General features: G+C 37.6%; 1 protein-coding gene across 3 annotated transcripts in view; it reads right to left on the bottom strand.

The window, feature by feature from the left end:
* sclt1 (sodium channel and clathrin linker 1) overlaps positions 1-27,525 on the bottom strand; it is a 94,572-nt gene that overhangs the window by 66,469 nt on the left and 578 nt on the right. For 2 of the 3 annotated variants that reach the window (XR_009511320.1, XM_059965233.1), the window contains exons 2-13: positions 23,681-23,801; positions 23,335-23,446; positions 21,006-21,073; positions 20,361-20,413; positions 19,765-19,837; positions 19,615-19,670; positions 18,770-18,905; positions 17,019-17,141; positions 16,767-16,832; positions 11,871-11,941; positions 9,975-10,065; positions 4,241-4,332 (exon numbers count right to left, since the gene is read on the bottom strand). Coding sequence is in view for 2 of the 3 variants with exons in the window: in XM_059965233.1 (XP_059821216.1) it covers positions 4,241-4,332; positions 9,975-10,065; positions 11,871-11,941; positions 16,767-16,832; positions 17,019-17,141; positions 18,770-18,905; positions 19,615-19,670; positions 19,765-19,837; positions 20,361-20,413; positions 21,006-21,073; positions 23,335-23,371 (866 nt within the window). In the remaining variant the exon portion in view is untranslated. The remainder of the gene's footprint in view (positions 1-4,240; positions 4,333-9,974; positions 10,066-11,870; positions 11,942-16,766; positions 16,833-17,018; positions 17,142-18,769; positions 18,906-19,614; positions 19,671-19,764; positions 19,838-20,360; positions 20,414-21,005; positions 21,074-23,334; positions 23,447-23,680; positions 23,802-27,525) is intronic. The other variant, XM_059965234.1, reaches the window with a different exon arrangement.

The raw sequence follows: 27,525 nt of genomic DNA, 5'->3' as shown, positions 1-27,525 counted from the left end.
CACTGATGCCACTATGCCACCAGCCGGCACATTTAATTAATTATATCAGAACGGAAAATTATTTTCATTCAGATTTCTGCTACCTTTAAATTAAGAGTTTTCTTTCATCAAGGAAATACATTTTCCTACCAAGGAATGCTCCTCCAAATTTACAACTTCAAATACAAATTTAATAATTAGAATTCTTATCCATTGTGTATTTTTTCTACATAAACCACTCAACTTTCAGAATCCTGACATCACTCCTGGATACAAGACAGGAAATTTAGATCTTTCTAAAATTTATTAAATTCAATTACATTAACATTAATGTTAACCAACTGAAAATTAATTTTCCATCAAATGAAACCTAGTGTTTGTAGTTTGCCAAAAGAAAAATCGCCATTATTGGGCATTTCTTGAATAACTAGATTTTAATACCACAGTTCTTACGAAGATCCTTTCTTCATTCCCCCCATGAGCAGCCAGTGACTAAGCAATTCCCTTGGAAACCCCAATCACTAAACACCACCTACAAACCCAATCATTATACTACTCTCAACCCTCTGAACCTCTTGCATACCCGAATTTTGCCATCCATACAATCCCAGTCACCATGCAGTCGTGATTCACCTTGATGCCTCCTTTTCCTCCCGCCCCTACCTGTAATCTGGCTTCTTACTTCAACCTCAGATACTTGACTCCCAAGCCCCATCAACTGCCCAAATTCTTGATCATGTCATACTTTGGGGCGAGAGGTCCTGAGTTCGGATCCAGCCGGCTCCCTTGCACACTCTCCATCCGTGCCTGGGTTGAGTGTCGAGCTAGCAACTCAACAGCGTAAAAATAAAAACCTGGAGAGGGATGGGCTCCGCCAGGTTTCAGATGCCCAAGACGATGAGCAATCTCCAAAAAGATCGGTGCAAAAAGCTTTATCATGTCTTTATCAGTGATGATAAAGCTAATTTTGATTATCACTCCAGAGACTCAATATCACTGCAATCTTCATAGTAAGCAAAAATTACAAACTAAATCTTAATAAGAGTGAACTTTTCCCTTTAAATATACAAGTTCCAATTTATAGACGTTTACATTTAGATTGGTTACAGATTATTTTACTTATCTACATGTTAAAATTACTAAAAAACATAAGGACTTATGGCCTGACGAAGGGTCTCGGCCCAAAACGTCGACAGCACTTCTCCCTATAGATGCTGCCTGGCCTGCTGTGTTCCACCAGCATTTTGTGTGTGTTGTTGTTAGGATTTATTTAACGTCAATTTTTTTACGTTTGATAGACCAGGTTAAACAATTGCTTACTAAATGGTCCTGACTGTCCATATCATTGGTTGGTTGAATTAATGCTATTAAGATAATTATTTTACCTAAATTCTTATATCTTTTCCAAACGGTACCAATCTTTATTCCTAAATCCTTTTTTGATACTATTGACTCTAAAACTTCATCTTACATAAGGCAGAATAAAAATCCTAGGTTAAGTAAAAAAATACTTGCAGAAATCCAAAAAGAACGGCGGCCTGGTACTGCCGAATTTAAGATTTTATTACTGGGCAATTAATATTCGATATTTAATATTTTGGACACTAGATGTGGATATTAATGCAAGTCCACAATGGGTTAACCTGGAATGTAATTCTGTACAAGGATTTACATTGGTTATCTCAGGGACTTCACTCCCCTTTGCTCTTTCCAAACTGAATAAAAATTTATAATCTTTGCCTGTCACAAAAATCTTGTGCTCATATCTATTTTCCTAAGATAGTGTTATTAATTAAACTTTAATAAATTTAAAGGCAACAGATATTTTAAAATTTCTGTTCAGTATACAATTACTACCAAGATTTTTGAATTACAAGCCCTTCTGAAAGAGTTATATGAAAATTATTATACCTGTTCATTGATCATTAAAATGTAAAATTACCCAACTGTTCAATAATGTCAAAGGATTGGAACTCCAACACAGTTATAATTACTTTCAAGTTTATGCATTATTTAGTTTCTTTTAGACCTACATTTCTACAACGAAGTTAGAGTATTGTACGCAATTCCAGACTAACCCTGGGTAATGTGGTTCTTCCAGTAGGAGAGAAGGCAGTAAGAATTTCTGTGCTAGTCTCAGCTAACTATAATGGGAAACACAAGCAATGCGGATGAATCAGGAGGTACGTCATCAGCTGAAGGCTGGATCTATGGCATTCAAGTCTGGTGACCCAGGTCTGTACCAGAAAACCAGGTATGATTTTTGGAGGGCTATTTCAAGGGCGAAGAGACAATTTCAAACGAGGTTGGAGACGACATCGGATATACAACTCTGGCAGGGCTTGCAAGACATTACTTCTTACAAAGCGAAACGCAATAGCATGAATGGCAGCAATACTTCACTACCAGATGAACTCAACACCTTCTATGCCCACCTTGGAAGGGAGAATATAACTACAGCTATGAAGATCCCTCCTGCACCTGGTGACCCTGTGATCTCTGTCTCAGAGGCTGTTGTTAGGCTGTCTTTAAAGAAGGTGAACCCTCGTAAGGCAGAAAGTCCCGATGGAGTACCTGGTAAGGCTCTGAAACTGTGCGAACCAACTGGCGAGAGTATTCAAGGACATTTTCAACCTCTCACTGCTACAGGAGGAAGTTCCCACTTGCTTCAAAAAGGCAACAATTATACCAGTGCCTAAGAAGAATAATGTGAGCTGCCTTAATGACTATCGCCCGGTAGCACTCACATCTACATGATGAAATGCTTTGAGAGGTTGGTCATGACTAGACTGAACTCCTACCTCAGCAACAACCTAGACCCATTGCAATTTGCCTATCGTCACAATAGGTCAACGGCAGACACAATCTCAATGGCTCTTCACACGGGTTTAGATCACCTGGACAATACTAACACCTACGTCAGAATGCTATTCATCAACTATAGCTCAGCATTTATTGCCATCATTCGCACAATCCTGATTGAAAACTTACAGAACCTGGTTCTTTGTACCTCCCTTCTGCAACTGGATCCTCAACTTCCTAACCAGAAGACCACAATCTGTGTAGATTGGTGATATCATCTCCTAGTTGACAATCAACACTGGTGCACCACAGGGATGTGTGCTTAGCCCACTGCTCGACTCTCTATATACCCATAACTGTGTGGATAGGCATAGCTCAAATACCACCTATAAATTTTTATGATGATAAAGCCATTATTGATAGAATCTCAGGTGGAGACGAGAGGGCATACAGGAGTGAGATATGCCAACTAGTGAAGCGGTGTCACAGCAACAACCTGACACTCAATGTCAGTAAGTCGAAAGAGCTGATTGTGGACTTCAGGAATAGCAAGATGAAGGAACACATACCAATCCTCACAGAGGGATCAGAAGTGGAGAGAGTGAGCAGTTTCAAGTTCTTGGGTGTCAAGGTCTCTGAGGACCTAATCTGGTCCCAACATATCAGTGCAATTACAAAGAAGGCAAGACAGCGACTATACTTCATTAGGAGTTTGAAGAGATTTGGTATTTAAACAAATACACTCAAAAACTTCTATAGATGTACCATGGAGAGCATTCTGACAGGCTGCATTACTGTCTGGTATGGAAGGTGCTACTGCACAGGATCGGAAGAAGCTATGGAGGGTTGTAAATTTAGTCGACTCCATCTTGGGTACTAGCCTACAAAATACCCATCTTCAAGGAGCAGTGTCTCAGAAAGGCACCGTCCATTATCAAAGTCCTCCAGCATCCAGGGCCTTTTTCTCATTGCTACCATCAGGTAGGAGGTACAGAAGCCTGAAGGCACAGATTCAGTGATGCAGGAACAGCTTGTTTCCCTCTGCCATCCGATTCCTAAATGAACATTAAACCATGACCAATACCTCACTTTTTTTTAAATATATATCTGTTTTTTGCATGAATTTTAATCAATTCAATATTCATATACTGTAATTGATTTACTTATTTATTAATTATTTCCTTCTTCTTCTTCTTCTATATTATGTATTGCATTGAACTGCTTCTGCTAAGTTAACAAACTTCACCATACATGCCAGTGATAATAAATCTGATTCTGAACTCTGATTCTATTAGTTTATATTTGGAGACAGATGCTGGCTGAGAGCTGATACTATGCTGGGAATAAAAATAAACATTTAATTCTTGTTAAAACTTGTAAATGAAAACAAGGTCAATATAAAATACAAATAAGAATCTAATATCATGGAACATTCTGACTTTGCAGGGTTTTATAATACCTGGTTTCACACTGGGTTATGGCAGATTGTAACTGTTGCAATCGCTTGTCTGATGCTTCCTCTCTCCCCAATGCAGCTGCAGCATTCTGCTCCTGCGGGTATTGACAAAAACCATATGGTTTAAAGATAAGCAAATTATTCTTAAACCAACGTTTGTTTCTACAGAACATGCCAGTCAATGATAACAATCTTGACATTCATTGCAGGTTAAAAAAAAAAAATTAACAAGTTTTTGGGTACTGCTACCACCCAAAAAGTTTCAACCAAACTTGTATCCAAAAATATATCTTAGTTCCCAAAAAATGTATTTGCAAATCCCAAAAAAATATATTTCAGTTCATCCTCCATTAGCTATCCATGCAGCTACAATTTTGCTTCTTAGTGGTAATGAATAGCTGATAGACTGGAATGTATTTTTCAGGACTACAATTTTCAACAACTAAAATTCAAGCCTCACAACCAAATCTGCATAGGTTAGAAAAAAAAATAGCTTATGGCCAAGTGTGATTATGAATTGGAATTGGTTTATTATTGTCACATGCACCCAGATACAATGAAAAGCTTGTCTTGCATATTGTTCATACAGATTAATTCATTGCATCGAGGTTACACAAGGTAATGTAAAAGAGAACAAAATAAAGAAAAAGTGCAGGTTGACAATAAGGGGCAAGATCATATCAAGGTAGATTGTGAAGCCAAAGGTTTATTTTATCATACACGGGAACCATTCAATAGGCTTACAACACTAGGGTAGAAGCCTCATGATTTCAAGCTTTTGTAACTTCTGCTTGATGGGAATTGATAGAAGAGACAATGTCTGGGATGGATGGTGCATTTTTGTTAAAAGCCAAGCTGGAAACTTGACAGAAACAAATTAATTATTTTACACAGTATTTGACTCAGTTGAAAGGTCATCAACCTGAAAACATAATCATTTGTTTCCATCAATGCAGCTTGCCTTGCTGAGTATTCCTCCCACTGTTTATCATTCTAGATTTCCAGCAGTGCAGTATTGTGCTTTTAGATAAACGGAGCAGAAATACTCGACGTATTTCTTACAGCAATATTGAACTACATATATACATATTTGAGTGAATGAGAAACCATGGCTAAATCAGCTCATTGCTATATGGTGAAAATTCTTGCAGGTGTTATCTTTGACGTACGATAACATTTCTGATAAATGGAAATTGTGCATTTTAGTCCTAGAAAAGGAGCATATCTGTTAAAATTCAACTTAGAAAGTAATTATACAATTTATGATATATTTTCTTTCTTTTTTTGTCACTTCCTTTTTCCACAAGTCCTTCATCTTTGCATCTTACCAGCATCTAACTTAATGGCAGCAGTCCCCCCCCCCCCCATCCCATTGCAACAATTTTCTGAAGAAGCTCAGCTGGTCTCTTTTTGAGTTCCTCCAGTAGATTTTTTTTGTCTGCTCTAGATAACACATCTGAAGTCTGTCAGATCCTGCATGTATAGCTAGTTTTTACATCGTCATGTGCTGCTCTCAAATGGCTGTTCTTAGGATAGGACTGTCATGCAACTTTATCTGAATGTACGTTTTCCACATAGGTTTCAAGAGATTGAACATGCATAGATCATCCTGAACAATTGAATCACACAGTAGTCTGTGCCTTACTAGATTCCTTCTTCTCCAGCCCTTTGTCTTATCCACTTATCAATTCCCAGCTTCTTACTTCATTCCCCCCTCCCCCACCCACCTGGCTTCTCCTATTACCTACCTCAACTCTCTCCGCGCTACACTGATGTCTGTAGCTGCTTCATGCACTCATGCTGAGCTTCTTAATTTCATCAACTTTGCCTCCATCTTCCACCCTGCTCTTAAGTTCACTTGGTCCTTTCCCCTTTCTAAATCTATGCCTTCATCACTGGAGATAAACTATCTAGCAACAGCTTTTATAAACCCACTGATTCCTACAGTCATCTTGACTCTACCTCTTCCCACTCTGTGTTCTGTGAAAATGCCAGTCCCTTTTCTCAGTTTCTCCGTTTCTGCCGCATCCGTCCCCAAATGAGGCTTTCCTTTCTACTTTTTCCTCACCCATATCACCTCCATTTCCCAGACATCCATTCTCCCCTACACCCCCTATTTTCCCTCTGCCTTAACAGGAATCAAATTCCTCTTGTCTTCACAATAGAATGAAGCAAGACAATAGAATCAATGAAAAACAAAGATTGACAAGCAACCAATATGCATAGTAAGACAATTTGGGCAAATGTGAAAACAAAAACAAAAAATAAGAGCACGAGTTGTTGAGTCCTTGGGAGTGAGTTCACAGGTTGTGTCCAGTGATTAGTTCAGCGTTGAGGTGAGTGAAGTAATCGACATTAGCTCAGGAGCCTGATGGTTAAAGGTTAATAAATGTTCCTGCCCCACCCACTCATGCTCAATGGCTTAATGATATTATGTCCTGTTTAGACCTTGAAAAAATTCATTACTCAGTTCTCAATTCAGACATAAAATTTCAAAAGGTGTGGAGACCTTTTCTTGAATTCTTTCATAACCCCCCTTTAGATTAAGTTTATTCTTTTTAATCCCTTACTTTCAGCTTTTTTTCTCTCTGTAAGTTTTATGGTTTCTTTTGAAAGAAATTAGTTTTGGTAGTAGGCATTATTATTGTTTTTTTATTTATATTTACAGTTTCGTGGGGTCGAACACTCCTATTATTTTTTTACATATTGTAATGGCTGGCCTGGAGTTTCATAGTGGGAGGATACTAACTTTATATGATTTTATTCTGGGTGCTGTTTCCTTACTGTTACGAATTATATAATTGATACTCTTATTTTCCACTGTATTAATCTTCACTTTGTTGTTGGGTTTTTTGTTTGTAGCTGGCTTGTAGAAATGCATAGAAAAATTAATTAAAAAATGAACACGGTGGTAAGGCTTCTGTTCCTCTGTCCTGATGGGAGAAGCGAGCATGGATGGTGGGGTCCTTGATGATCGATGTTGTTTTCTTGTAGCAGCATTCTTTGGAGATGTGCTCAGTGGTAGGGGGCTTTTCTGGTGGTTGACTGGACTGTAGTTACCACTTTTTGTAGGCCTTTCCATTCTTGTACTTCGGTTTCATCACAGTCTAGCGTGTAAACATCAGTCAGGATACTCTCCACTGTGTATCTATAGAAATTTGTGAAAGCTTTATATGACATGCTGAATCTGTACAAACTTCCAAGAAAATAGAGGTGCTACCTTGCCTTCTTTGAAATGAAATGGCACTTGCATGCTGGACACAGGAGAGATCCTCTAATAGGGTAACACCCAGGAATTTAAAGTTACTGATTATCTGCACACTGATCCACCAATAAGTACTGACTCATGGACCCCCTGAAGTCTTACTCCTGTAGTTTGGTTTGGTTTGTTGACATTGAATGAGAGGTTGTTGCTTTGGCACCCTCAACCAAATTTTCAATCTCCCACCTATACGCCAATTCATCACCACCTTTGATTTGGCCAACAATGGTAATGTCAGCAAACTTAATTATGGCATTAGAGCTATACTTAGCCTCACAGTTTTTTTATTTAGCAAGGCCTTGGTCATGGAGCTTATTGAATAGTTTTGAAGGGATGAATACTTAGTTGTAGCCAGTGAAGAGCATCCTGATGTATGCATCTTCACTTTCCAGATGTTCCAGAGCTGAATGAAGAGTCAGTGAAATGTCATCTGCTGTTGACCTGTTGTGATGGTAGGGAATTTGGAGTGGATCCAAGTCACTCCTTAGGTAGGAGTTAATGTCTCATGGCCAACCTCTCAAAGCACTTCCTCACAGTGGATGCAAGTGCTACTGGACAATAGTCATTGAGGCAGGTTACCACGTTCTTCTTAGGCACCTGTATAATTGAAGCCTGTCTGAAGCAGGTGGGTATCTCAGACTGCCAAAGATTGAAGATATTGGTGAACACTACAGCCAGCTGGTCAGCACAAGTCTTCAGTATTTGGCCAGCTACACCATTTGGGCCAGATGATTTCCATGGGTTCACCCTCCTAAAGAATACTCTCATGTTGGTCTCAAGAGACTAAAAAAAAATCACAGGATTGTTGGGGTCTGTGGGAGTTCATGAATGTGCCTTTGTGATTTGTCAGTCAACATGAGCATAAAAGGCATCAAGCTCCTCTGGGAGAGAAACTTTAACAGATATATTACTTGGTCTTGCATTGCAGGAGGTGATAGCATTCAAGCCCTGCCACAGCTGTTGAACATCTTTCTGTTTTGAAAGTTTGGTCTGGAGTTGCCACGCCACATGTGAGATGGAGTTCATATCAGGATCCGCAGACCTGAACACCACCGATTTAGCCCTGTGATTACAGATCTTGAGTTTATCCGAGGATTCTGGATGGGGAAAACCGAATAGTTTTGAGAGTACGCACTAGTCTACGAATGTTTTTATAAGGTCCATGACAACCATAACATATACATTCAGGTCCTCTAATGAATCCTCAACATGGCCCAGTCACCAGCTCAAAGCAATTCCTGTAACTGCCCCTTTGCCTTGTGTGACCCTCTCTTGCTGTCCTTAACTGTTGTGCCTTGATTTTTAGCCTCAGCCCGTATGCAGGTAGAAAGGGGACAGGCAGATGATCAGGTTTCCCGAAATAAAGTCTAGGGATGGAATGGTTGGGTACTCTGGTCATACAGGTAATTGGGTACTGATGGAAATTGGGTACTGATTTCTTCCAGCAAACTTGACTGAATTCCCCGGCAAGGGCATGCAAGGCATCAGAATAGGCTGGTTCTTGAATATTAATCAGGGTATTCAATAATCAGGTCATATGTAAACTACAGTCAGGATCATGGCAGAGAACTCTCCTGGCAAGTGGAAAGGTCGGCACTTATTCATTAGATGTTCCTGGTCTGGCATATCTGGGGTGAGCCATGTCTCATTGAAACAGAGAACACCCTCCATTCCCTCTGATACAGCAATATTGCCCTGAAGTCCTCCATCTTGTTCTATTGTGGCGGCACATTGGCCAGGAGGATGCTTTAATCTAGCTTGAAGACTGCCTTTGTCCACTTCAAGGTGCCATTCCTGTATTCCTGAGAGTTCAGGACACATTGTGAAGCAAACATCTACTACTATTAGGACATTAACAATTCAGTGAAATATATCTTCCAATCTGTGCAAAACCAGCTGGTATTCCAATGCAAGCAGCAGTCTATGATCGAATATTGCTAAGCACACACTTAAACTTGGTGCACTCACTGCACAGACTCACTGGAAGAAGTTCTGGCCCTTCCACCACTGTATACTCAAGGACTGGAACCCATGTGGAAAACCTTTGGCCTTTTTGATCATAGAAAAATATAAAAGAACTGATGTTGTATTGAAGTAATATAAATGCAATTGGAATATTCTTTTGGCATTCACAGCACAGGACATACAAATGTACTGTATCATATATGTGCAAATTTTAGGACCAGATAAATCTCTGAATTCCAAAATGGTGATACATTTATTCTTTGATAATACCATGAACATGGTCCCATTCTGTTGCATCAGGCTGATGATTTCTCTCTTCTAATTAAAATCAGGATCAGTGAGAGTGCTGCCCAAAAACAAAAATTCTGGTTCTTCAATGAAAACATGATAGGATAAACACATGTTTAAATGCAATGGCATTTGTTTCCCTGCATCATATCTCATCACAATTTCCCTTACACAAAGACAACCTTCAGTTAAAATAGACCATATAGTCATTTTGGTACTTGCATTTCTCTGCATGTCCTCTTGCATGCTTTGCATCATTTTATTCATTTCCTCTATTTTCAAGTTTGCTGTTCGCAATTCCATCTTTGCTTTCCTGTACAAAAAACAAATACTCTGTACAATTATTTTGTGTAAGGAAACAGATTAACTTAATTAATCATCAGCTTGGCTTAGTTAATAGCATACTTGCTCTTGGAATCAGTAGGCCATGGGTTCAAACCCCACGTAATTCATATCCAAAGCTGACATTCACTAAAGTATGATGGATATTGATTTTGCATCTCCTTAACAGGAAGTAAAACCAAGTATCATCTCTGTTCAAGTGGTTGTAAATGTTCTCTGTAAGATCTATAAGCTTGACAATTGTTCCTTCAATTGTACAAAAAAAAATCCAGACCAGGTTTCAGTTGTATTTAACATGATTTCACTCTTTATACTGAGTGCTGTATGTGCTCATAAATGCTTATAATACTACATACAATCTTTGTAAAATACTATTTTTGGAAAATCAATTACTTAATCAAAATTGAATGGCAGCAAGAGGCAATGTCTTTAGTTACTTGTGCAAACAGCACAAAACAGTAGTAGATTACCAGTTCTGAAATCTACTGATGTCGACAGAAATGAATTTCATAAGCAAGAGTACAGCAGTTTTACTACCACACAGAACATTTTGAGGAGAAACAAGATATACCTCATAATTGTTCCAGTTCTTGAATGTCTTATTTCAGTTTTTAAATCAAAGCCATTGACAAAAAATAGCTATATTAAACTGCTCTTCTGAATAAGGAATACATGCTAGAAGCAGCATTTAATAGCAAACAGTCGTTGACACATTCTGATTGCTTGCGTGTGTCAAGTAGTGGTGAGGATCAGAGGGCAGTAGTGATTAGTTGAAGGTTGGGTGGTGGGGTAATTAAGAATGTAAAGTGTAAATATGGCAATCTGTGGGCCCTACGCTGGCCTCAAAGTAATGTAGAAGTCACTGTACTGGAGTGGAAGGAAAACATTCTCGATCACATGGGACTGCTCAAGAAGGAGAGAGGACTTCATCCACTTGTCAACTGACTTAGATCAGTTTATCAAATAATGAAATAAATTGGTATTTCCATACCTAAAATGCTGTAAATAGTTGTCTGAAAATCTAAACCTAAACTCTAAAAGATGGAATGCAGTCATTTGGAAATCCTTGCAAGGTGTTGCAAAAATGGAAATTTACTCAACAGGACACAAAAAAGATGAAAGGAGAAAAATATATCGGCTAAAACTTGTAATGAAGTGAAGGCAATCCCACAGCAAATAGCCAACAATTGCAGGTGCCACCAAAATTAAAATTCCTACACAAGGTTGAAGTCCAAAACTTCTGGGCTGTTTTTTTTAAACTGGTGATTATCCTGTTGTGCTCTGATATTCATGGTGGGAAAATTGACCTGATACACCCACACCAAGTGCAGGAACAATGTTGAATTGAGAGGAACATCTATGAAGGAGCAAGGTAAACAAGGAAATTTACATTTTCTTTTAAATTGAGTTTAATTTCATGAAAATAAAAACTGCAGATGTTACTTACCTGTTGTAACAAAAACAGAAAATGTTAAAAATGCTCAGGCAGCATCTGTGAAAAGAAATCACCCACCATTCCAGGACTACCCGTCATTGGAGTGTAATTACACATAGATGCAGGGGCCTCTTTATTAGCTACACTTACACATCTGCTCGTTAATGCAAATATCTAATCAGTTAATCATGATGCAGCAACTCTATGCACACATGGTCAAGAGGTTCAGTTGTTGATCAGACCAGACATCAGAATGGGGAAGAAACGCAATCTAAATGACAGTGTTTTCTGAATGTTAAGGAAGGCATGGCTCATCATGAGATCATTTAAAATATACATACCTCAATTCTCTGTGGTTTTGCTCCAGTTCTAAATTCTGATCTGTCACTGTTTTAATAAACTGCTGATTAGTCTGTTTAAAGAACAAAATAGTTTTCTCTTTTAGAATAATTGTTTCTAGGCACAGCAACCATTCACTAGAGCCAAGCTGAAACAAGAACAGAACTCAAGATGCATTTTTAACATGTTCTTAATATTGAAAGATTCTTATTTCAAACTATACGCATTGTCATATTGTCACTAGCCAACAATAAGTCATCTTTATCCAACATGAATTATATGGGTCTTAACTATTTGGGAGCAGCCATTTTTGGAGTGGACAGTGTTAAAGTAGTCAAGTTTTCGCTCAACGGGCTTAGGTGAGAAAAAGTGCAAGCTGGAACTTAAGCTTGGGAATATGGAGATATAACAAGTGTAGGCAGGATGGTAGTTCAGACAGTGAAATGCACTTTCTGTGAGATGCAGGATTTCAGGGTAACTAATGGTTTCCTTGAAGACTACATCTGCAGGAAGTGCACCCAACTTCAGCGCCTAACTGACAAGGTCAAGGAATGAGAGCTGGGCCACCCAGAAGCCTGAAAACTTCACAGAATGGACTTTTACTTTGTGGTCTTAATCAAAATACAGGCTTCAGATAGTAGATGGGTGACCACCAGGAAAAGTGAGGAGAAGTAGTAGTCAGTGCAGGGCTCCTCTGGGGCCATTCCCTTCCGTAAACAAGTATACTCCTTTGGATACTGTGGGGAAATGACCTATAAGGGCACAGCAGCAGCAGCCAAATCAGTGCCACTGTGGCTGGCACGGAGGCTCAGCAAGGAAGGGTAAAGTCAGGCAGAGCAATATTGATTGATGATTTGATAACTTGGCAGATGGTTAGCAGATTCCATGGCTGGGAAAGAGAAACTAGGATGGTATACTGCCTCCCAGGTGCTAGGGTCCAGGTAGTCTCAAGAGTGGCTGCAGAAGATTCTCAAGAGCAAGGGTGGGCAGCAGGTCGTGGTGCACATTAGTAACAATGACAGTTGGAAATGACACTGTTCATACCAGAGCCATTATTACCAAATGGACTGACTGTTCACTTAACTTAGTGTAGGCTGGATGCACATGTTGACAACTATATATGCACACAAAAACAATAACAGTTGTAAATTCAAACAACACACACAAAATGCTGGTAGAACACAGCAGGCCAGGCAGCATCTATAAGGAGAAGCGCTGTCGACGTTTCGGATCAAGACCCTTCGTCAGGACTAACTGAAAGGAAAAATAGTAAGAGATTTGTAAGTAGTGGGGGGAGGGGAAAATGCGAACTGATAGGAGAAGACCGGAGATGGTTTGATGAAGCTAAGAGCTGGGAAGGTGATTGGCGAAAGTGATACAGAGCTGGAGAAGGGAAAGGATCATGGGACGGGAGGCCTCGGGAGAAAGAAAAAGGGGGGGGGAAGCACCAGACGGAGACGGAGAACAGGCAAACAACTAAATATGTCAGGGATGGGGTAAAAAGGGGAGGAGGGGCATTAACAGAAGTTAGAGAAGTCAATGTTCATGCCATCAGGTTGGAGGTTACCCAGCCGGTATACAAGGTGTTGTTCCTCCAACCTGAGTTTGGATTCATTTTGACAGCAGAGGAGGCCATGGATAGACATATCAGAATGGGACGTGGAATTAAAATGTGTGGCCACTGGGAGATCCTGTTTTCTCTGGTGGACCGAGCGTAGGTGTTCAGCGAAACGGTCTCCCAGTCTGCGTCGGGTCTCACCAATATATAAAAGGCCACACCGGGAGCACTGGATGCAGTATACCACACACTACTTTCAAATCTCTTACTACCTTTCCTTTCAGTTAGTCCTGACGAAGGGTCTCGGCCCGAAACATCGACAGTGCTTCTCCTTATAAATGCTGCCTGGCCTACTGTGTTCCACCAGCAGTTTGTGTGTGTTGTTTGAATTTCCAGCATCTGCAGATTTTCTTGTTAACTAAATTCAATTCACTAAGATAAATGAACAGTTAGTCCATTTGGCAATAAAGGCTCTGGTATGAACAGAAAACAACACACTTACTCTATCCTACATTCCAAAAACATAAATGTTAGGATTAGCTGTGTTGATGTCAGAAGTGTGGCAACACTTGCACATCCTTGGACTCTGTTGGTTTTCGATGTGAATGACGCATTTCACCATTTCTCAATGTACATATGACAAATAAATCTAATCTTGTAAGAATTGAGGCATAGGAAACTGAGGAGTTAACATCCGACAGAAAATATAGGGGTGAAATGCAATGCTAATTGATGTGTTAAGATATATGCAGAACTTTGGCCGATCACATGTTCATGGAAGGTTGAAGATGGGAGACATTGCAGAGATTGCCCGGAGCCCAGAAAAGCATGGATAAGAAACAGATGGTCAGAATCAACAAATGGTTGATGGAGAAGACATGGGCTCCACATGTTATCAAGCATTTGATGATGTGACAAACCTGATTTAGTCTGAGACAGACTTCAATAGGGGAAGTAATGTCTAGATACTAAATCTAGACCAAAAACAATGCCAGGCTTCTAAATAGAAAAAATACTGCTAGAGGAAGTGGATGGGTATAAACTTAAGATATTCAAATATTTTTGATATCAATTAAATTGATTAAAATTATTAGAAAGTGAAATATACCAAAAAAAATCAAAAGTTTTGATAAAATAAGAACTTGTAAATATTTTTTAAATTAAAAAATTAAGTAAAAAGTTAATTAAAATGGAATATCTAAAACCCATCTTCCCCTTTGCTTTCTTATCCACAGCCTTACAATCCTCAAAATCAAGTGGTCAGAAGCCTAGGTTTAACTGGGTACATCAACCAGAATTTTTCCCATTTAATACAGAATACAGAATTCAACAGGGCGTCAACTAATAAATCTGACATTATAAATCTATAGTCAAATATGTTCTTCCAAATCAAAGAGTGTATACTGACATCTTCCTTTGAAACAAACAAGCAGAAAAACTAGAGAAAGATGTATGCTCAAGGCCAGGATAGAGAAATGATTCTCCAGGTGCCACATCTCAAAGATGCGCTACTAGTTTAATTAGCTATAAATTATCCCATAATGTAGTTAAGTGGCAAACAATAAATGTGGAGTTGATAAGTATATGAGACAGAGCTGCAACAAAATATGGGGAATGAAATTAATACTTTGCTGTTAGAAGCAGACATGTATTTCATGGTCCAAATGACCTCCTTCTGCGGCACAAGTACTCAGTAGAGGGAAAATGCAGCTAATAGTCATCTTTGAACTTCAGGATGAGCCTAAAGAACTAAGCAGTTTTGGACAGGAGTCCAACATTCTCAAAGTCCATCACGTCTACTGTAGGGGAGCAATTGCATTGATCCCATTCTCTCTCTATTTCCCTGTACCTCAGCAACTTATTCTCATTCACATACAGTATGATTAACTTTCTTTTGTATAGAAAAGGCATAATTTACATTGGACAATAAGGCTAACAGGATTTCTTTAAGACTGGGAGGAAACCCATGCAATCATGGTGAGAATATGCAAACTCTGCACAGACAGCACCCCAGATCAGGATTGAAACTGCACACTGGAGCTGTAATGAAATGAATATAATGATCATCTTTACTGTCAAATAAAGCAGCAAATTTTTTTATATATAACCCAAGAACAGTGGATTGACTCCAGCTATATGGTTGCAAGAAAGTGTGACATTGGATGATACATTCTGAATTCTCACAGATCTGGTGTACTTGGATAGTAAATGATTTCACCAGTTGGCATTGGCTTCACTCTGCTTATAATTTCTCTTCTGTCGTTTGAGTGAACGCTGGATATTTAGTGATAGCAACAGTAAATATAGTAACATAAGAAATTCTGCAGATGCTGGAAGTACAAAGCAAAATGAACAGATAAGGCAGCAACCATGGAAGTGAACAAGCAGTGTACGTTTCAGGCCAAGACCTTTCTTCAGGACTAAGAAAGGGGAAGATGCCAGAAGAAAAAGGGAGGAGGAGGGCAAGGAGGATAGCCAGAAGGTAATAGGTGAAGCCAGGTGGGTGAGAAAGGTAAAGGGCTGGATATGAAGGAATCTGATAGGAGAGTGGACCACAGGAAAAAGGGAAGGAGGAGGGGCTCAAAGGGGAGGTGATAGGCAGGTGAGAAGAGTCAAATGTTGTATGTAGTTTAGCACCTCCATTGTTTCCAGTGATGAATTTGGTAAAGACTAATTATAGGAGCAGACTTATTGTTGAAACTAGTGCTTAACATATAGCTCTCAAATCAAACAAATACTAACTGGATATAAAATGTCTGTCATTGTTAGTGCAGGAACAAAAGTCTCACTTAAGTACATTTATTTCCCTTGATCTTTTATGAAGATGTAAAGCTTCTAGTTTCACATTTCTTATAAAATACAATATTTAGAATTGTTATTCTTCCAATTGTCTTTTTAAAAGATGATCAGTATTAACAATTTTAACCAGTTTTTCTATAATGCTCCATTTAAATCTTTTAAAAGCAGTAATCAACTGGACTCATCCTTTTATTTTCTTTAAAAAAACCTATAATTCATTAATCATTGATAATCTCTGCTCAAAATACCATGGTAATTTAAAAAATAATGTTCTTCACATTGTTTTATCAGGTCAAAAGCAAAAATATATAAATTTCATCGTCACAGGCAATTATTTTACCACAGGGCCAAGAAGAACAGTTGAGAAAAATGACAGGCACAAAAACCGTTAAACTGATAGATGAGAGAAATTGACCATCAAGCTCTCAGAATATAATCCATCAGTAAATATATGTAAACATAAACACTGCATGAAATTATTTTCGGACGTTCATTATGTGAAACAGGCTGCATTGGATACTCCAATCTGTGTTTGGCTTACCATTTTCAATTTTTGATTAGTCATTTTAAGTTGCTGAGCTAGTTGTTGAAAGTGAGCCAACTGCTCCTGAAATAAAAATACCAAAAGTTATGCTCTTGCAAGTGCTTCTCAGAAGATTTTGTTTATAAGTACTTAAAATTAATTTTTTTAGACTAATTTTTTTAAATGAGGAAACTCATTCTGCATGTTACATAAGAAATAAAAAAAATTATTTAACTCTTATGAAACATCAAAACATTAAGGATATCGTACAGTCTCTTGCTGTTGGCCGAAGACATGATTCTCTGTTACTGTGATGCGATCATGGTACATCTGTTGCATTTGGTCTAATTGTTGTGAAACTGATTGATGTAACTCCAAGGCTAGCTCTTTTTCCTAAAATACAAGAGAAGTCTGTTATGAAAGTGACCTTTTATAAGTATATCTAGAATAGCAATTATGTCCTGTACAGTCACTTTATCTAATATGCATCATTCAGATCCAATCTTACATCACAACCCTTTAGCTAAATTGTTAATTTCACTACAGATCATTTACACACAGCTATGTTGTGATTTTTGAAAATGAGCTCTAATTCCATACTCTTCAAAAAAGCTATAAGCTACTGAAGATTATAAAATATGCACAAACAGTTTGATGTGGAGAAACACAAAGAATACAATACAAATTCTGATAATATTAATCTCATTTGCTGTTTTCAGCTTCTCATTAGATGCAAGTGAATGGTTGTGTTTTGCGACATAACAGTGACAATACTAAGGCTAGCTCGGGAGAAGCCAGTAAGGCCAGCATCAGTGGTGGAAAAATTACTAGAAGGGATTCTAGGAGACAACGTCCAGTATTTTGAAAGGTATGGATAGATATGGAATTGTCAGCATGGCTTTGTGCATGGGACATTGTGTCCCACAAATATCATTTGAATTTTTGTTTTTTGAAGAATGATGGAGGATTGATGAAGGCAGGGCAGTAGATGCTGCCTACATGCCTTTCAGTAAGGCACTGTATAAGATAAGGCATGGTAGGTGAATATAGAAAATTAGATCACCGAGGTCCAGGGTGAACTAACCAAATGGATACAAAACTGGCTTGGTAGATGACAGTAATGTGGGGTTGTTTTTCAGATTGGAAACCTGTGACCAGTGGTGTGCCACAAGGATCAGTGCCTAATGTCTTCTTCATCATCCTACCTACCTGTAAACTACTTTCAGGGAACATATACAGGCGCCCCCCCCCCCCCCCCATTTTTGAAACGTTCGCTTTACGACAGCTCGCTGTTACGAAAGCCCTACATTAGTACCTGTTTTCGCTAACCAAAGGGGATTTTCACTTTCACAAGAAAAGACGCCCGCTTTGTACATGTGTTTACCCCAAGAAAGACTACAATGACCATGAAGCCTTGTGCGGGCAGTTGTTTGTGCAGGCGTGTACGTGCTGATTTTTTTTTTCTCCAAATTGATTTTGGCTCACTGTCATCCCAAGTTTGATAAGTGAAACTGCACCATAAATATAATATTTCTACTTTATATAGGGTGTATATTTATCATATCATTCTTGCTTTTACTATATGTTCGAGTTATTTTAGGTTTTATGTGCTATTTGATATGATTTTGCAGGTTATTTTTTGGGTCTGGGAGCACTCAAGAATTTTCCCCATATAAATTAATGGTAATTGCTTCTTCGCTTTACAACATTTCGGCTGACAAACAGTTTCATAGGAACACTCTATCTTTGGATAGCGGGGGAAACCTGTACACGTATTCTTCAGATTCCTCTGTCACTCCATGGAAGCCCTCAAATTATTGTAAAAATCAGAGTTCTGTGTGGCTATTTCAATCTAATGATATGATTACTTAATTAGTCTTCATGACAGTAACTCCAGTAACTCTAGTTTCCAAGTGATTATACCTGAAGGCTACATTACCCACTTTTGTCAGATTAACCTATCAAAATTATCAGGATTTTTAAAAATTAAGTAATCTGCCACATTACCAATCATTGCTTACCTTATTGGCAAGCTGTAACTGTTTCTTCAGACGTTGCACCACTTCTCCTTCTGTAAAGTCAACATCACCAATGCTTGCACCAGCAGGTAGGGATTCTAACTGTTTTTCAATGGTCTCCTGTAATTCTGCATGCAGTCTAGAGCAAAGACAATTAAAAGGGCAAATTATAAGGTATTGCAGTCTTAATTATTTCTTTAAATCTGAAATGTTTTTCATTAGTCAATTTGTTAGCAAGACTGAATTTAGAAAAAAATAATTAAAGGTCTCTGTTCAGCCGTTCACTACAATAATGCACTGAAAGATTCAGGTAAAATGAAGACATAGACAACGAAATAATTAAACAGTCCTAAATTCAGCATACAATTTACATTGAGTCAATAGACAAGTGGCTCAATAGAGAATAAGAAAATGGTCTCAGCCTTTGAACAAAATCAAAATATGAACAATGCTATTAAGTACATCTGCAAAAATCAGCAGCATGACTGAGATGTCCTTAACTCTTACAAAGATCCTGACACTTTGTCAAACCTGATAACATGGCTGACTGCATGCCAGTACTTCCATGGAACCAAATGGGGTCCAAGCTGGGGCGTTCAGTACTTGAAGAAAATAACGGCAAATGGGGAAAAAAAGACCTACTAGTCTAGGTTTCTTCAAACCCTGGGGTTGAAAGTATTACACTTCCTCTATCTCTATGTATCCTTGAAAAAGAAGCAAATCTATAACACCAGGGAAATTTTTACAACAGCTTTAAAAAAGTTTTTTTTAGTTTTAATCTACACTAATTCAGGTTATAGTCATCTTACTTAGCAATAATTCTGAACTGAAAAGTAGTATAATCTCACCTTTCATTTTCTTTTACAACAACTTCAAGCTTTAATTTCATCTCATTCATACGAACCTAATGTTAAAATTTAAAAGAAAATTCATTGCTGGAAAGTGGATGCAGAAATTTTAAGGCATTAAATAACTATTAAAGCAAAGGTGCAAATTACCTGGTGACAATTCAATTGCTGATTCATTTGTTGCAATTGTTTATCATATTCTGCTACAAGAGGTGCCAAAAGGCTATCAGAGAAAAAGGAATGAAATAAAATTAGATTAAAAATATGCTTAACAACTAACACATTCAAATGATATAAATCATGAAGCTTTACCAGCTGTTTTATTAAATGGAGATTATGAGAAATGTACTGACTTATTAGCAGTTATCAAATCTTTAATACAAGGTTCCCTCCTTTCATTTAAAAGCTGTGTTCTCCTTATTTGTATATCTTTTCTGCAGCATAAACAATTCCTGAATAAGTTTTGACAGCTAAGCACTGGAAATGATTATTATTCAATTAACTTTCTGGAGTACATAGAACTTCACATTTTTAATTCTTTGATCATTTTGGGCTAATGATGCAACTACCTCAATCACTTAATATTTATCATTAATAAATATAATTTTAATATTTAAAAATATCCAAATGTTTTAAAAATACATGCAAAAAACTGCAGTTTAATGAAAATGCTTGCAATACAACAAAGTCACATGCAGATAAATATGATGAACTTAACCAACACAATTTAGCAAAGTGACCTTTACCATTTGTCCACGAGCCAAGGTGCTGGAGGATCATGTTCTTCTAATTGGCTGACCTAATTGAACAAAGAAAATACAACTAATATGTAAACTAAACAAAGCTTCTTTTCTACTGTATAGTGAGCCTTCCACAGAGGACTCAACAAGTCCCAGAACTTATCTAGATCATAATTGAAAACTATTTCCTATTGAAAACAGAGAATTTTTAAGAAATATGTATATAGACCTTCACTTAGCCAGAATGTGGATTTAAACTCATCGATATAGCATGTCAAGACAACCTCTTTTTCCGCACTAAATCCAAACCAACCATCAACAACTCATTTACACTAATCCCAAACTCTCAAAGTCACAGGGAAAATGAGCAAATTTCATACAAAAAGCATTGAAGTTCAGGACTGAACCCAAGTTGTTGGAGCTGTGAAATAGCATTTCTAACTGTGCCACTGTACTTAAGCTAAGCCTTAGTTTGCTGATTTCACAAATATTGAGTTCTGAAGGTTGAATGCAACACACTTGAACCTATAACTTGCAAATTGAACAATGAGATAGATCTTCTAGAGCCACTACAGGTTAAGAGATTTAACATTCTGTATGATACAACTATAACAAAAAAAATGGAAAATGTAATAATGAAAGAAACTATACCTCATTAATAGCAGAGCTGGGCAGCTGCATTGCTTGGTACTGAGCTAGCACAGCATTTAACCGCTGCACTATAAGAGACAAAATTTAACACAAAACATTAAAGATACCTTATTTTCTAACATTCTGTAAAAAAAAAGCATCTTCCTTTTGAAAACCACAGAACATGCTACATACAGGCCATAGCTACAAATCAATATGGATTACTTTTCTTTAAACATTCTGAAAATATTTGGTTGTCTAGAGTTAGAAAAGACATTTCAGTCTGTGAAGATGGGAAATAGAACCTAGGAAATTTAACTACAAGTTCTGGTTAATTGGGCCATTAATTAATCGGGGCAGATGTTTATTTGGAACAACTTTCAGAGAACAAAACATATCAAGAAAATTTCCATATTTGTTTATTTGGGACACTCTGCTGCTTAATTGGGGCAGGAAGCTTGCTGAACAGGTTCTAACTCGTGCCAGTTGCATACTCTTATCTGGCTGTTAGATGCAACACCTCGCGTCTGGCAAACAATATTCAATTAGCATCAGTCGTGGATGTTTGTGCTCAGAAAGCAGTGAGTTTTGTCACTAATAGTTGTTGAGAAATAAGCACAAGATGATTCTGAATAGTTTTGTGGTTTCAATCATTCAATTTAGCTTCTCTCTTTTTTAACCTTTTTAACTAGTCAGCTAATAGACTCTTCAGCTAATGAAGGCAGCCACTTAATTGGGCCAAAATGTACTGGTCCCGATAAGTTCCAATTAACTCGAAAAGACTGTGTATACTAATAAATCCAACAGCGAATTCAGAAAAAAGAACTTAATCGCCTACAGAGAACTTGCTGCCATAGGAGTAGGTACATAAGAAATTGGAGCAGGAGTAGGCCATCTGACCCATCAAGCCTGCTCCACCATTCAAAAAGATCATGGCTGATCTAATCATGGATTCATCTCCAGTGACCTGCCTTTCCCTTATAACCTTCAATTTCCCTACTATGCAAAATCTATCCAAATTTGTTTTAAGTATATTTACTGAGGTAGCCTCCACTGCTTCATTGGACAGAGAATTCCACAGATTCACCACCATTTGGGAAAAGCAGTTTCTCCTCATCTCTGTACTCAGAACAGCATAAGTACATTCAAGAGGAACAAAGATAAGAACATGAAAAAGGAATAAAAGGGTTGGCGGAGAGGTGGGACGAAGGCTCAGATGGATCATAAACACTAATGAAGTTTTGTTGAGTCAAATGGCTTTCTTTTGTGCAGTTTTATAGAACACAACTTTTGTTGTCAATTATAATACTCATCTATCAGTTCCCATTTACCATCTTCAACCGCAGCAATTTCATAGTCACACTAGTTTTGTTTCAGCAATATTCCCTGGGTGAGAGAACAAGCTCCTTGTGTTTAACTCTGTATGAGCAGCAAGACATTATAAATCAATTTTCATAGTCTGCAGACAGATTTCTTTATGAACTTGGATATGCACTACTCACTGATTCATCTTATCCATCAGAGGGATGCCTATGAAAATAATTTATAGGAAACTTCCAAGATATTACAAAGGTTGCCAAAAATATCTCTAGACAACAATTTTGTTTATAAATCCATCTTCTTGAACTGTTTCAATCCTTCAGGTGAAACTACTCCTACAATACTATTGAATAGGAAGTTCCAAGATTGTCGTCTAATTAGGACAGAACATGATATTTCCAAACAAATCTGGTGTGTGACTTGAGGGAACTTTTATTGTGAAGCTCTTACACTTCTGCAGCCCTGATCCTCAAGAGATGCCAGAGAAGTCCAGGCAAGTAATAGCTATACTTCTTCGAAATGGACACACTGAAAAGTTGATTAAGATTAATCAATTAAGACATGCTAATTAAATAAACTGCATTGTCCTGGATGGCATTGAGCTTCTTGAATGTTTTTACAGCTACATTCATCCCAACAATTGAAAAGCATACTGTCCTGCTCCTGACTCGTGCCTTGTAGGTGATAGGAATATTGTGGTCTCAGAAGATAATCATCCAGTGATGTTCACTACACCATTGAGTGAAAAGTATGGATATCACTTTCTACGCAATACTTACATGCAATTTGGAGCAGATTTACATAACAAGTATGAGTTACTAAAGCTGCTATACATTCTAAAGGCATTGTGCAACGGGAAATTCTGCTGCATTATTAGAGACTTAAAACATAAATGTGCTGCAATTTATTACAAGCCTTTATGTAGTTATTCATCAGATAAAAGGTAATAAATATTATATTTTATCTGATGAATGACTACATAAATATCACCTGAAGTAAATATTAAACAATTGTTCTGAACACCATTTACCTTGATCTCTCAGAAAGTCTACTTCAGGAGTATTCATGTTCCTGGGTTTGTATATTTCAAAACAATACAACTGGTGATGCCTCCAACTAAGGGCTGAAAAAGATACCAAATTCTAAACAGAAAATAATAGTAAGCTGTAGGTTAGCCTCATTTACAAAAAGCATCAAACAAAAGCAAAGTACTCATGCCAGAGAATGCTATCAGTCAATTATGTTCCCACCAACTTAAATGCCCATTCATATTTATTCAATTTTCCTTTTTAAAACAATTATTAATTCTACATCCATTACCTTATCAGTAACTCATCCCAAATCCTAACCACTCATTTGACACACAAAAAACTCACCTGTGAAGCTATAAACCTTGTAGGTGTCTTCTGGTTATGAAGTTTCAACGATAAGAAACGCTGCTTCCTGAGTCCAGCTTCTACATTCAGTTACATTTGACTATGACACTATAAAAATCAGCTTCAAAAGGGAAAAATAAAATCAATCACATTTTATATGCTGTTTTCCTCATCAATTATTTCTTTTAAATCATTAATTCAGTTGTGACTACATAATACTCTGAAAAATTAATATATACTAAATACAGCAACATCATTATGTGCTAATGGGACATTTTTTCCTTGTGTATTTTTGATTCCAATAGTCTACAGCTCCCCCCAATGGAAATGCAGTGAAATCAAAGTCCCCAAATGTCAAACCTTACAGAATCACTCATAGTTTAAGAATGTCAAGCAAATACACCCCCCCCCCCGCCGGTAACAAGACTAATATACTTACGATAGGTTGAAGTTCAAAATTTCTGAGATTTTTTTTAAAAAAAACTTGACTACATTTGGGTGGTGGGGTGGTGATATGTCTCTACCAAAGGAGGTACAAGGTGCTCCTTCTCTCCAGGTCACCTTGGACAAGGTCTAACACCTGCTTAGTCTCCCCCCACTGATCAGGGTCACGTGAGGCCATAGGAGCAGGTGGTCCATATCACAAGTGCTGGCTATGCGACCACTGATGCCACGCAGACAATCTCTGAAGAGTATTGATAAAGGCTGGGAGTCACCCATCTTGTAAAGGCACTGGCCAAAAGAAGACAATGGCAAACCACTTCTGTAGAAATTTTTGCCAAAAACTATCATGGTCATGGAAAGAACATGATCACCCGCATCATACAACATGGCACATAATTAAAGAACATTCTTAAAGCTTGTATCGATTGAAATGGAAATACTCTGAGCTGCTGGACAACAAACACCAAAAATTATGATTCTGGTAGATCAATAACATGGGATAGAAAGGGGTTGGAGTTACTGATAGAATTTTTGGAAGCAGGGTAAGTGTAGAATCCCAAAAAGCTGGTAATTTGTGTTACTCTTAGTGAGTATAAAAACACTAGATAAAAGGTTGCCTGAAGAAAGCTTCAAGGACTAGTTCTGAAACAAAAGGAACTTGGGCAACTCGTGCAGTTTCTATCAGAAGAGAACTGAGACTATCATCCTTGTGGGAAGTCCCCAATTACAACATGCCATCATGATCTCATGCCAACAATGGAGACCCAATTCAAACAACAAGACAGAAGTGGAAGCACTTGGCAAGGAGAAAAGGGAAAAACAAAAGGTGGCAATAATGATCAAAGATTATGTTTAGGCACAGAAAATGAAGTTTTAAACAGGAAATGAGAAAAGTGTCCGAGGAGAGAATAGAATCCCAATTTAGTACTTGTTTAAAATCAAGGACTGAAAATAAGTTGTGGTTGTGGCTTTTAAGAAACAAATCATCATTATTTATAACCATATAACAATTATAACATGGAAACAGGCCATCTCGGCCCTTCTAGTCTGTGCCAAATGCTTACTCTCACCTAGTCCCACTGACCTGCACTCAGCCCATAACCCTCCGTTCCTTTCTTGTCCATATACCTATCCAATTTTTTTTAAATGACAATATCGAACCTGCCTCCACCACTTCTACTGGAAGCTCGTTCCATACAGCTACCACTCTCGAGTAAAGAAGTTCCCCCTCCTGTTACCCCTAAACTTTTGCCCCTTAACTCTCAACTCATGTCCTCTTGGGTTTAAAGGGAGGGAAAGAGATTACTGAGGTACTAAATGAGTATTTTGCAGACAAAAATGATGTCAATATTTCACTAAATGTAGAGAAAGTGAACACATATATGGTTAAAAAATTGCTGAAAAGGCTGGTAGTGCTCAGAATAGAAAGTCACCCTCTCCCACTGTTGCATGCTTACAAAGTTACTGAGTAAAGTAAAAATGTAAATTAGAGGAAGATCAATTGCAATTTCCAACCCTCTCCAGAATAGGAAAAAAAACTACAGAGTTGTAACTCTTGCTCAGTCATCCAATTTAAAATGGTTGGCAGCCTTAGATTATATAAATATTGGACAAAACTGTTATTTGGAAATATTGGATTAAGGATTCCTGTTTGGATTTCTCAAAAACTGCATCCGATAATTGAATTTGAACTGAGTCCCAATGAAAATGTATCAACAAAGGTGGTATGGTTGATGCTTGAATTGACTTAAATATTTGATAAAGGATCATGGATTTCAATTTTGCTTTAAAAATAGCAGAGACAGAAGAGACAAAACAAATGGCAGACACAAGGTGTGTGAATCAAAAAACAGAAAAAGATGGAAATACGCAGGTCAGGAAACATCTGTAGAAAGAGAGATGAAATTAACATTAGTTCAGTTGCCTTTCCCCCCAGGTGCTATCTGGCTCAAGTGCTTTTATCGTGCTTTTATTCGGCACGGACTGGAAGGGCCGAGATGACCTGTTTCCGTGTTATAATTGTTATATGGTTATAAATAATGATGATTTATTTCTTAAAAGCCACAACCACAACTTATTTTCAGTCCTTGATTTTAAACATTTTAAAAAAAAATTCAGATTTCCAACGTCTGCCATTTTTGATTTTGATTCTGGTGCTGGTTACTAATTCCTCAGCAAACTAGAGGAAAAGTATAGCAGGGATCTTTACAGTTAGACATCAAACCTTAGCTCTTTTCAAAGAATTAGAATTTATTTTATGCCTTACATCCACCTCACAACACGAGTGAGTAAAAATATTTATCTCACGCCTCTATCACAATGCACAAGCAATAAGGAAGGGAAGTGTGCGGTCTAAGACTTGGCCACTTAACTACAATTCAAAATTATACAGATAGCCTAAAATTTGGAAATTTGTAGCCATATTCAGAGCTTAAAGAGTGCTACAAATAGTCACTAAAAAAATACACAGAGTCTGGGTCAACATGGTAGAAATTAATACACGGACAGTAATTGAGCGCTGTCAAAGTTCGATTTAGTTTTTGTTCAATGAGGACAATATATGAAATGGGCAGATCAAAACATTTCTGATACATCTTTGATTCAACAAAGCAGTAGTATTTCCTGATGAAACCTAACCGTTTGTTTTTGTTGCTGTGGATTTTTTTTTAAAAACGTTGCTATGACTCAAAGCAAACACTATGATGTACTACTTACTGTACACACCCACCCAACCAATCAGCTTAGTGGTCTAAATGAAGCGATGACGGAGTGCTAGACACAGTAATTTAAGAAAAACATCACAGCAACTATTTGTACTTCCATTCACCCAGTAACAGCCAAACATGTAATAGCAAAACAAACAAGTATCAACCAGATCTCAAATTATCTTGTTTTTCAACATATTATTAACATATTTTGAAGTAGAATCTTAAAAGTTAAGGTTTCAATAATTAAGCTTTTACACTGGAAAATATTTTTGTCACGAATACTAAAAATATTTTCAACATTTTATTTAGGGATACAGTGCAGAACAAGCCTGCCCACCCTAATAAGCAATACAGCTCAACAACCCACCCACCTATTGAACACAAACCTAATCACAGGACAAGTAATAATGACCTAGTAACCGTATAGTCTTTGGACTGTAGGCAGGAATCTGAGCACCTGGAGGAAACCCATGCACATGTGAAGAACGTACAAGCTTCTTACAGAGGACACTACCACTGAGTGTATTAACCAGCATTCTGGAAACAAAGATTCTATATCTATAGTCTTTAATTAGAATTGAAAGCTAAGTGTGCATTTCATTATACACTATCTTCACAAAATAATTATCTTACCCAGTAGTTTTTATATATACTTTAAAGGCTCTCAACTACAAAACATAACATTGGAAGATA

The sequence above is a fragment of the Hypanus sabinus genome, chromosome 3, assembly GCF_030144855.1.
Source record: "Hypanus sabinus isolate sHypSab1 chromosome 3, sHypSab1.hap1, whole genome shotgun sequence".
Taxonomy (NCBI): Eukaryota; Metazoa; Chordata; class Chondrichthyes; order Myliobatiformes; family Dasyatidae; genus Hypanus; species Hypanus sabinus.
Note: the sequence above shows the minus strand (reverse complement) of the source record. Positions and strands in the feature narration are given on the sequence as shown.